The following is a 12,409-nucleotide window of genomic DNA, read 5'->3' on the forward strand; positions in this document are numbered from 1 at the left end:
ACTTATTGTGAAATGTTGAATCTTTACCTTGAAATGAAAATTAGTGGCATTGTTGATGGTAAAAATATCAACATCGATTGCTTATTAATTACAATACACGATTCACTTTTTATCACAATACGGTTATTGTATTTGATCAACATTTATGAGTGTTTGCTCTGTAGACAAGTTGATAAATATAACATGCCCACAATTTTTTGCTTCATTTTGACCTCAACTAAAACGGTTCGTTAGTCGGTTTTTAATAACTGGGTTTGAAAACCAGTTTATATTTATAAATTTGTAAAATTCGAAAACCGGTTTTTAAATTTTAAAAATTGTAAGTTTTTAAATTTAAAAAACCGGTTTTATATACTAGAATTAATATGCAGAAATGAATTAATTATTTAATTAAAAACATTCACATTTTTACTTGAAATCGCCTCGGACACAAGCATATTGTAGTTGGTAATAGTTTACCATAAAACTAATCGTCAGGGATTCATATTTTCTGACGAAAAATACTAAATGGAATAAAGATTTATCATTTGGTACCACTGTAAGAGATTTATATTTTGTGCGGATTTTAGTTATTTTAGTTTTTTTTTCATTTGGTTTTGTATGCAGTCTATTTTATTCTGTTCTACTTTTGTAGATCCATAAATATTAAATGAACTAAAAAATAGTACGGATTTTAGTTAATTGATTTTTTTTTATTTATTTGGTTATGTAATGAGAGAGTATATTTTATTTTGTGATATTTTTAAATTCCATAAATATTAAGGAAACTGAACATTTTCAAAATAAGTACAAATATTTATTTACCATTTTAAATATATATCTTTTTGTGAAAATTCGAAAACTGGTTTAACCGGTTTTTGGGAATAGTGGAATTCGAAAACCGTTTTTTTCCAAAAGTCGGTTTTTGTATAAACTCTAGTTCCATACAACCCCATTTCATCAGCATTGACAATTTCGAAAACTGTGGAGACATTTCACCTTTTTCGTAAAAGTTGACATGTCTAGTGAACAGCATTCTACTATTACATTTTATAAGAACGCGACAGACAAATCGTGCTCTATACTGTATAGCGCCATTTAGTAACGAATGACTTTAACATGTATTTCACTGGAAGAAAAACATACTCATACAATAAACAAAGTAATTTACGAATAATGAGAAATATGAACAAAATGTATTCTGAGCTTTCTTATCTTGTCTCCTATACAGAGCGATATATCTTGTTAAGACCAAAACAGTCGCCGCCAGGAAAGATTATAAGTCTCAGTGCACGTATAAAAACACTGACACCGAATTTTTTTCTACATTCAAGGAAGATATTGTGGGAGGACCATACAAAGTTACCATGTCTCGTATCTTTATATCTTTATTCTTCATTTTGGCAATTTCTACTGTAGGTACGTTGTCAAAACCAAATTATATTTTTCCAGATACGTTTCAAATTCGTTTGTACAGATTCCAAAATGTTAATTTTATATAAATAGTTAGTTTACTTTTACATGTTCATGAAGAATTTTTTTAACTTCACTAAATATTAAAAATTTCAAAAACATTCCAAAATTAATTTCTTATTATCAGATTTAATTTTGTAATTAGTAATAAAAATTTGTCGTTTAAATGTCATTTGGGGTGGTATTTATAAAGGTTACTATTTCAATGACTCTATTTAATTTCGATTGAAATTCTGAAAAAGAAAGGAGAGCACAGAATGCAGAGTTTAATGGGGAATGTGGCAATGGGAGCTCATTTTGTTCAAGGTGATCAATTACAAATTGTCAGGGTCATTATTTGTTTCTTTCTTAAACGAAACCATGTGTAGGTACTCTTAATAACTAATAAGTACTCAAGACATTAATGCACTAATTTAAGGATAGCCATTTAAGTCGATGCTCCTAACTTACATGTGTACCTATCTACCCTATATCTATAAAATCATATGTGACGAAGATTTCATTGTTTTTTTTATTGATTTTGTCACGTTTTTTGTAACGCTTTTAATGTCACGTTTTCTGTAACGCTATAAATTGGGGATATTATAAATAATACAGATATGTATTTGGTGTTCTTCTTTCGCCATTTATACAGGATTAATGGAATACTGTTCTTATTTAAAATTCATGTGGCGTTTCAAAATTAAAAACTAAAACATCACGGAAGTCATGTTACGATTTGTGAAAAGCTTTAAATGGAGGTTATTTAAAAAGTGTTTGGTGTCTTTCTTTTCTACATTTGTCCAGGTTGAATGGAGTACTGTTCGAATTTAAAATTCATGTTGCGTTTTAAAATTATAAACTAAAACATCACGGAAGTCATAGCTGTCTGTTGATTATGGGCGAATTCCACTTACGCCCAAATCGCCCGTGAATTTCATTAGGGTAGGTTTCCTTATACGCGACTGGACGCATCGTCAAGAATTTCAAAGTCGATTTTCTCGAAAATGAAGCGCGATATGAAAAAAAGTTACTCTTTCTTTTCGACTTATAACAAGTAAATAAGTCGAGAAAAAGGAATAAATTTTTTTGATATTGTGCTTCATTTTCGAGAAAATCGACTTTGAAATTCTTGACGATGCGTCCCGTCGCGTATAAGGAAACCTAACCTAATGAAATTCACGGGCGATTTGGGCGTAAGTGGAATTCGCCCTGTCACGCTTTGTGAAACTCTTTAAATGGAATTTATTTAAAAAATGTGCGGTGTACTTCTTTTCTACATTAGTCAAGGTTGAACGGAATACTGTTCGAATTTTAAATTCATGTTGTGTTTTAAAATAATAACCAAAAAACCATGGGAGTCATTGTTTTTAATTTATCCGTTCTTTGTAACGCTTTAAAATGGGATTATTGTAAATCATACAGATGCAGTAAAGATCACGTTAGGTCGCTATATTTTCATGCGTGATTAATTCAATTTTTTCGACCACTTTTTATAGGGTTTTAAAGGTTCGTCAATTATACATTATATAATTCACTGTGTCGATAAGGTAGGGAATGACATGAAAATAATTCATGTTGAAATCAAAAATATATGTTTGTTGTCCATCTGTTCTACATTTATCCAAGTTTAATGGAATACTGTTCCAATTAAAAATTCTACAACCATCTGGCGCCTCTGGCGCCCAACAGTCCCAACGCCCTGGGGAAATTGCTTCGCTCACCGCGTGATCATTCATTTACAGGGTTTATTTGTAAAATAAAAGACTTTATTTATTTGCCAACTTTTTGTTACAAACAAATCTGCATTAATAACCTGCAATTCAAAGTGAAGTGTACATGTGATTTTAAATAATGAATTTCAAAGAAGAACAGTATTCATGTGAACTTTTCCTCTGGGAAACCTTTTTTTTCACCGAAAATTTATGTGGATCGAAAGCACGTGTGAAATAACATGCAAAAATAACAATTTTGAGTTTAGGAATCTATTCATTGAAAAGTTATGAGGCGAAAAAGTTTCAAAATTTTGACATATTTTTTAACCTTTATTGCGACAGTTACAGTGGTTGTCGCATATGTTTCGTTGTTGGAGGTTGGAGGGGTAGGAGTATGTAGTTTTTTTGTTTTTGGAAACGGTTACATTCAGGGATTTCGACAGCATAAAATACTTATAGCGAATTCGGTACCTCGCACTGACTCTGCACTGGTGCCAGAAAATTACTTGGATTGGTTGTTTCTGATAGAAACGAAGATAGCTCTATAAGAATCAACCAATTCAAGTCATTTTTGGGCACCAGTGCAGAGTCAATGCGAGGTACCGAATTCGCTATTAGGGTGTTTCGAAAATACTTTAAAATACTTTTTAAATTTCAAACAAAATTGTCATTTTATGTTATATATTTAAATGCTGCACTCCCTCCCCTCTGTACAGTATTTCCGTTGACTTATTTCGAAACAACGCATTCCACTTTCAAATTTGTCCAGGGTATTAGTATTGGTTGGGGCTAGATTAGTGCGGGGGGCGCGTAAAGCATGGTAGCGAACCGATGTGAGTTTGGGCATAACCTAAAATAATTTTTTCCCCAGGAAAAGTAGGAAGAGGGTGCGTTTTTAGTATCTGGGGGTCTGTGATTATACTCACCAATGCGACCGTGCCAAGCCCGTGGTCTACGTTGTATAGTATTGGTTAAAAAAAAGTATCCATTCAAATTGAAGCATAATAGTTGGTCACATTAGGGGTTAGAATATACGTCAATGTTTCACAGTCCCTTTCACTTAACAACTTTTTACTGAATAAATTCTTAAGCTCAAAATTGTTATTTTTGCATGTTGTTTGCTACGTGCTTTCGATCCATATAAATTTTTGGCGAAAAAAAAGGTTTCCCAGAGGAAAATTTACCCCAGTGTTACATTAAACCTGTATAAATGGCGAAAGAAGAACACCAAACACATTTCTTTATTATTTTTAATATCCCCACTTTATAGCGTTACAAAAAAGTGACATTTAAAGCGTTACACAAAACGTGACAAAATCGATAAAAAACAATGAAATCGTCATCACATATGATTTTATAGATATAGGGTAAAGAATAGCCATTTAAGTCGATGCTCCTGATCACGGTGTAATAGACAGGTGTTCTGACTCTGTACCTTTTACCCCAGCGACTTTGTGTGCCGATTTCTGTGTAGTTCCCCTGGCCGCCGCGAGAGGCGTCGTGACTTAGAAGGCATATACATATGTGTTAATGAGATTGTGGTAGTAGAGATTTTAATGGTATTGCTGGGCTTGCCAGAAAAATCCTACGCGTAATGGAGGGGGAACATGCCACGCATGCGCGTGACGACGCTGTCATTTGACTGAACCTTGGCGTCGATTCGTTTGGCGTTACGGCAAAGAGGAGATATAACAAGAGGCATCACTCGAGAAGGACAGACATAAACTAGGAAAATCACTAGACAACCAATTTAAATGCCCATTCGGCAATGATCAGTAAACCACGCTAAACTTCGGCAATAATCAGCAAATTGCGGTAAGGTACATTTAGTCGATTTGAATATCCCGCTCGAATAGACAACCAATTTAAATGCCAAGGTCAAGTAAGGACTTCAAAGGTTCCGCCCGGAGTGACGCCTCTTATTATATCTCCTCTTTGGTCACGGGACCATCACGCGCATGCGTGGCGTGTTCCCTTCCACTACGGCCGGTATTCATAGTCGCTACTTATTCTTAAGCAAATGCTTAAGCATTCGGCATCCTTTACTAGCTACTAGGTTAGTAGAGGATGCCGCATGCTTAAGCATTTGCTTGAGAATGAGTAGCGAATATGAATACCGGCCTACGAGTAGGAATTCCATACCAGGCCTGTATATATATATATATATGTAAATGCCTTTACAACAGCCACGAAATCTGCCGGCCGCCAGAAGAACTACGACGAAAAAGTCACACATTCTGGACAGGAGTCGGAACACCTGTCTATTACACCGTGCTCCTGACTTATATATGTGCCTATACCTGTTATAAACTTGTAATACGTACAAAATCGATATATATATATATTTAAAATGGTAATTACATGAAATGAAAGATGTCATTAAAATTAGTAATCTTATGTGAAAGTAGCCCACCAGAAAGGCAGCATAATTTATCGTTTATAGTATAACATTTAGTTCCGTAAGATAATAAATTATAAAATGAATTATGGTTTGTAACATATTACAGCGGTTTTGAGCCACGAACCTGATTGTCCGTGCAAAGGGAAGAATGAAGTGTGGACCAAATGTGGCGGTCGTTGTCAACATACTTGTGCTAATCCATATCCTATTTGCCCCTTCGTTAGTATTTACAATTTGTTGAAATCATGCATAAAACGTTTGAAATTATATCGAAGGTTCACTTGAAAAGTATGTGAACTGTATCTTTGTTTAGTTGGCGATAATACTTTTTTCTCAGAATCACAATCGCCATGCTTACCTTCTGGTTTAAATTCATACTTCATACATGTTACTACACATTGGATTTATACATACAATTTCCAACACAAAACTATTTGCATTTTAGATTTGTATAGAGGGCTGTGTATGTGAACCAACTTACTTGAGAGATGAAAACGGAGAGTGCATTCCTGAAGAATGCTGTGAATCGAGTGAGGAATCGTCCGATTGGGGGCCCTGGGGCCTGTAACATAACCTCACTATATTACGATGATTTCACATATGGATGCCTTAAACCTGTCATTACAGCGTACATTTCCGCGAAAGTGCTTTTATCTAAATTTTTTTTCAAACTACCGGAGATGCCACTAAAGTTGGTGCTAGGATCGAAAGCGTTAAATTAGAATAACTAAATCGACATATTCTGGAAATGATGTTTGAATAACTCTTAATGTATTACTGAATAATAAATAAAAAGTAATATCAAAAGATATTTAGTTACTTTTGTTGATTTATATCGCTGTGTTTTTCACAGTTGTATTTACATATTCTGGACGAGTCTTTCAATGCGTTCTCCTATCTATATGAAATATGAATATGCAGCGGGCAAAACATTTACCACTTTTTCGATCCAGTCTAGTTCTATTACTTTTTAACATCAACTCAAAACTGCAGCAAGTGTTCATTATACATATTCTGATAGAGAATTAAAAGTTGTATAAATCCCAGTTAAAGGTGAATTTATTTAGTAGCAAACAAAAACCTTACATAACATTCAGGAAGGCAACACAATTTTACAGCCCAGGAAAAGTTACCATTTTTTAAAAGTTGTGAAAATCTTATGTTTTCGGAGACACCTTTTACGTGTAGGGCGGCTTAAACAGTTACCAAAAGTGGTAGGTAACCCCTTTGCCGGCTACAAAATTTTGTTCTCCTGTCCAATGCCATATAAAACATTTGTTTGTTAAATCAATAAATTCAGCTTTATCTGGGTTTTATACAGTTTTAAATTCTCCATGGAAATATGTATATTAACCCTCAAAGGCCACACTCGGTTGCGCTAACCCAGTCCGTCAGGAGAACATTTGGCATTTCAGAACGGTAAAGTGTGGAGAGTTTGGGCATTGGGGGAAAAAAGTTTAATACCTCTTCTACAACCCCCCCCCCCCCCACACACACACACACAGGATCGTTAGTATGCCTGAAGCATCCGGGTAAAATCATTACAAATGTAGTCTGTGGGTTATGTTCACCCAGTGTGACTGTAACGTTAGGAACTCCATTAAAAGTGAAAGTGGATTTAGTAATGAATATCTTTTTTTTCTCGACAATTTATTATATGTACAGAATTTTTGAGTTACCAAAAGTGAAATACATGCTTTTTGAAAAATAGAAACGTAGATATAAATAAATAAATGCATAGGTACATTATGTCAATTATATTATTTTACTACATAATTTTTCCGAGATTTTCTTTTCAGCTCTCTGTGGCCGCTATTTCTGATCCAGAATTTTAGATTTTCAAAACCATCAATAAAATTTTCAACGAAAACGACGATTTTTCAAAGAGGACATTCATTCGGTAGAAGTAAAAGATTATACAAGTTTACATCGCCAAATAATTATATTTTTGTGAATCGATCACAATAACGCATTTTTCCCCTCAAAGTATGACTTGAAATCTTTCGATTTTCTGAAAAAAAAACTGTGATTAAAAGAAAAAGACCAAATGTTTCAGAACATTCACTAACTTAAGATATCTTGAGTACCAAACGATTTCTGACTAAATCACCGATTTATATGATCTAGAGACGTGGTAGCGTCTCGACGCCAAGTACATGTTTCGACACCCTGTATATATATGTCGACTGTCGCTGCCGTGTATCTTTACTCGTCGCCCGGCTATTCCAACCTAACCTGAAACTTATTTCATTAGTATCTCATCAGGCCTGCAATATTTTCTAAATTTAAATGCATTTTTTTTACGTAAACCGCATATAAGCTTTCAAATAAGACCAATTTCAATAAAATCGGTCCACGCATGACAGAGATATCGTAACATCGTCTCATGGATCTGTCAGAAACGGTAAGTCTTCTTCTTCTCCTTCAATTTCGTCAACTTTCGTCAACATAATACGTATACGCGTTACATGCACACCTTTACTAACACATGTGTAAGATAATTGGACGCTGAGCGGAGAAGCTGGTCGAGGCATCATGGATCTGCTCGCGCTGCCATTAGGGATGAACCGATCCAAGTAAATACGAGTAAATACTCGATACTTTCGTTTCGATACCGAGTAATTTTAGCATCGATACCTATGGCTGCGATATGTACTTGGTATCGGAAAAAGGTACTCGTATCAGAACATATATTTTTTTATAAATTTATATGTTAAATAAATGTTTGTTAATAAAATACTATTTTTCCTTTCATTTGTGACCGTCTCCGGTGGCGAGACGGTTACCGGTTGGACGGAGAAGGGATTGGATTGCCGACACAGTCGGTATGTCCGGGTTCGGCGAATGATGAGGCGTGTATTTAAACAAATAACAGCTGTTTATTGGTCTGTCTTTAGTACAGGTGCGAGGTATGTGTCCGGTCGCGGTGAGTCTCGTGCGGTAACTCCGGTACGGTTAGTCGCGACGGAGCGTTTTTTCGCGGCAGCGGCGAGCTTGGGAAGTGGGATGCGGAGTTTGTTGCACGTTCTACCCTGGAGGACATATAAGGCGCGTCCGCGCGGGAGTCGTATTATAGAGGTTCAGAGTGCAATGGGGTACTGGCCTAATCGGCGCGGAGACACCTCTCTGAGGTAGGTAGGGGCGCAAGATTGTTCTCTCCGGCCTATTTCGAATAGAAACTGGTAATGGCAGACCTCGGGAGTTCCAAAAATCGAGCGCTGGATTTACTGCTTGAATCGGTATAGCTATCATGCACCAGTGCTCCTTGTTGCGCTCGCCGGGGCTTTATAACGTGAGGCCGTACAACTTCGCATGCGAGAGCAGTCGCGGGGCCGCGGCCGCCTGGCGGTCGCGGCACGAACTAAGTCTGTTGTCTCGGCGCTGTACGCTCGCGGCGCGTGACGTGAGTTCGTCACACACTTTTCTGCATTCTTTTGGTGTGATAAACATCTGTATATATTATTTTATCAATTATGTATTTATCTTATTATATGTTCCACTTCTCTTGTTTCCATGCCGCGAAACGACTGTATATTTTTTTTTCTCTTCCGTTATATAGATTAATTATTATAGACTGCTTCGTACTTACTTATATACTTCGTTGTAACTAAAGGCTACTCTTCGTTAAATAATAGTAAAATAAAATACGTCTTCGTTAATAACATATATTAATAAACAAAAATCTGTACTAATTTTCGTTCGATGTAAGTAGGTATCGATACTTTTGATTCGATACTGAATAGATATCGATACTTTCTTTCGATACAAGTTATGAGTAAAAGTTTCGATACCTTGACGGTATCGGTTCATCCCTAGCTGCCATGGCTGCGGCGACCGTACCGAAACAGACGATTGTCAAATGTTTCTCAATGAGCGGTCGAGTCCGTGATTTCCACCGACGCGCAGTTACCACAGCGTCTCGAAAACGAACGGACCCTTTTCTTACATTCAGCACCGAATACAATATCGCACTTTTACCAGTAGTGGTCTTGGGTTTCATTTAACTCCTCTACCTCTTATACATGTTTCGTTCGTCGACTCTCGGGATCATTCGGCAGGGATCGTCGTCCGTCATTGTACATACACCTATACTATACTATTGAATTATAACCTGCCAAGTGTTAGTCACTCATAACCTGCGAAGTGTCAAACCTGCGAAGTTGTCCAAATTTCAAATGTCACGAGTTTTTACACCACATAGGGTAGATGTCCCAATTACTACCATTTTATTTATTTTATGCAATAAAAACGTAACGTATAAAAAACTGTTATTATTAAACGGAGATTCTGATTTACATAACAATGAAACAAATATATGTACTCATATGTACCTAGTGGTTTAAAAGTAATATTGAAAGGAAGTAATATTTAGTAGGAAGTGATGGCGAAATCATACTAAGGAAAGGGCCGAAATTGAACTATTCAACCTCTGTCTATTGCATAAAATTAATTATTCCGGTCTATAAGAATTACTTTAATGATACAACGAATAAAATACATAATATTTATTGTTAAATTATTATAATAATTAACGGTGACATCATTATTCATTAGGGACAAAAATTTTGGGCTTGTCCCTATTATCGTTGGCAGTAACAGTTTTAAAGCGCACTTTTGAATTTATAAATGTGTGTGTAATTTTAAAAAATGTGTGGAAGACGTATGCATCGATTTTTATAAAATATTGTCTTAGAGGAAATATTGGTCACTTTTTTTGAATCAGCATAAAATATGAAAATATTCGGATTATTCTGATAAAATAAATAGTGTCAAAATTAGCTTTAGTAGTCATTTTATGTTAGGTGGGTTATATCTCCTGTCTTTACCCTACTAACGGGGCGCCACCTATCTGCCTGTCGCACGCTAGGCCGTTTCTTGCAATGACACTGCTTTCCTACTCTATACAATCATATTATAATTCATGTAGTTAAAATAACACAGTTCCACAAAATTTGACTTTTTTCGGACTTGTAACATTCAATAGCTGTTTCTTATAGGTTTTCGTCCCCTGAAAACGAATCCGTAAACCGTTTGTCGACAGCACCCTCAGTTTTTGAGAAATTCGGTTTTGAAAAAAAACTGCAAATTTTCAACTTTAAACATCTTTTGTGTCGAAACTAATTTACGAAATTATTTTATGAACCCTCCTGAATATAACGCTATAAGTTATTATTGGATTATAAACATTTAAGTATGTTTAAACATTAATCGAAGGGAAAAGGACACCCGAAATGCACCCATTTTTGAAGATATCTTTCAATTTATTTCCAAAACGAAGGGTCTAGGAGGAAATCTGACTATTCCACGAGATGCAGCAGACATTTTTCCATCGGAAAGCATCAACAGAAGTGGTAAGTCACGTTTTGTTTTCAACACAGAACTGAAATAGTGTAGCAAAACGCGCGGTGCCGACAGTGGTAGTAACGCGCGTTAAGCGATTGTGTTACGCTGAGCGGCAGTGGATCGTGCGCCGCCGTTGACTCCCTGGCCCGGTTTAGGGCCGTTTCCAGGGGTTCACCTCGTCTAAGAAACTACGAATAGAGGCGATGTTTTTCTTGCGGATGTCCCCCGGGCGAATCGTTGGTTCGCTTAAGTGTTTCAGCCTGCGCTGCGCTAACGCCGGGCATTCGCAGAAGATAGTGCTTACTTGTCTCTGGTTTGTCCAGGCAGAAGAAGCACGTTTCCGTCCGCGTCGTTGCCTGTCCGATGTTGTGCAGGTGGTAGTTGAGATTGGTGTGTCCGGTGAGGATGCCCGTCAGGTTGCGGGCGTCTCCTCGAGACGAATTCACCAGATCCTTGCTCCTCTTGTACGGTGGTTCTTGACCCAGAAAGTTCTTCGCCTGCCTGAGTTCGGGAACGTCTTGCCATTTCCTCTTCCACTCGGATAGCTTCCATTTCTTCAAGTTCTCCTTGAGAGGCGGTTCCGTGTCCGTCTCCATCGGAGTCTCGTCGGAGCCCCTATTCGCGAGTACGTCGGCCCTGTCGTTACCCTTGACCCGGCTTTGTCCCGGGACCCAGATCAGTTTCACCGCGTTGTCCATTTCGGCCAGTGCGTTGATCCTGTGTCTGCACTCGATGACCAGCCTGGAGATCGAGGAACGCTTGAGCAGGGCTTGCAGTGCCGCTTAGCTGTCGCTGCAGATGACGATTGATCTGTCTTTGGTTTCGTTCTCGATGAGTCTTGCAGCGCAGTCCATGACGCCGCAGATATCTCCTTGGAATACCGTGGTCCATGCTCCCAGTCTCAGTACTGTGAAGCTGATGCTGTCCTTCGCCTCGGTCCAGGCTGCTCCTGTCAGACCGTTCTTTCTCGATCCGTCCGAGAAGAAGACCAGCTCTCTGTTCTGGTCGTATGGCGTTTTGACCTCCTCCCAGGCCGCTCTGTCTGGTATGATCACTTCGTATCTTCTTTGGAAGGTGAAGCTTGCTACGCTGCGGTCTTGTGGCTTCTTGAATATCGACCTGACGGTGTCGTTGTCCACGTGTTCCGTGATGCTGTTGTGGTGGGCTCTCGCGTTGTGTGGTCCTTCGTCGGTCGTTTCGGTCCAGTGTCCCCAGCATTCTAGTCGTTGGGCGGCGTTCAGTGATAGTTCCTTGATTCTTATGTCCAGAGGGGCCACTCCGGCGAGGACTTCCATCGCCCTGACCGGAGTGGTTCTGAACGCGCCGAGGACCCGTCTCAAGGCGCTGCCTTGCACAGAGTCTAGTTTGTTCCTTACCGTCGTGGTCCACCACGCTAGTACCCCGAAAGTGATTCGGGGGATAACGATCGCCGCGTATATTCATAGCGTCACCTTGGGGTCGACTGCTCTGCACAGCATGTTGATGTTGTTCTTGGCTTTCTCTATCTGCTTGAGAATGT

The 12,409-nt window shown here is 37.9% G+C and overlaps 1 protein-coding gene and 1 long non-coding RNA gene across 2 annotated transcripts in view; both read left to right on the forward strand.

The window, feature by feature from the left end:
* LOC143378562 (uncharacterized) overlaps window positions 1-12,409 on the forward strand; it is a 397,603-nt gene that overhangs the window by 110,045 nt on the left and 275,149 nt on the right. The window lies entirely within an intron of this gene.
* On the forward strand, window positions 1,251-6,537 carry LOC143378541 (chymotrypsin inhibitor-like). The gene is made up of 3 exons (XM_076830372.1): window positions 1,251-1,398; window positions 5,654-5,766; window positions 5,993-6,537. The coding sequence occupies exons 1-3, from the start codon at window positions 1,347-1,349 to the stop codon at window positions 6,113-6,115; spliced, it is 288 nt and encodes a 95-aa protein (XP_076686487.1). The 5' UTR covers window positions 1,251-1,346; the 3' UTR covers window positions 6,116-6,537.

The sequence above is a fragment of the Andrena cerasifolii genome, chromosome 2 (assembly GCF_050908995.1).
Source record: "Andrena cerasifolii isolate SP2316 chromosome 2, iyAndCera1_principal, whole genome shotgun sequence".
In the NCBI taxonomy this organism is placed as follows: Eukaryota; Metazoa; Arthropoda; class Insecta; order Hymenoptera; family Andrenidae; genus Andrena; species Andrena cerasifolii.

Bases quoted from the DNA above. Each gene is read 5' to 3' on its own strand.
- LOC143378541 (XM_076830372.1), top strand. From the start codon at position 1,347: ATGTCTCGTATCTTTATATCTTTATTCTTCATTTTGGCAATTTCTACT. The intron at 1,399-5,653 runs GTACGTTGTCAA...AACATATTACAG, and splicing joins TTTGGCAATTTCTACTGTAG to CGGTTTTGAGCCACGAACCT. The intron at 5,767-5,992 runs GTTAGTATTTAC...TTTGCATTTTAG, and splicing joins CATATCCTATTTGCCCCTTC to ATTTGTATAGAGGGCTGTGT.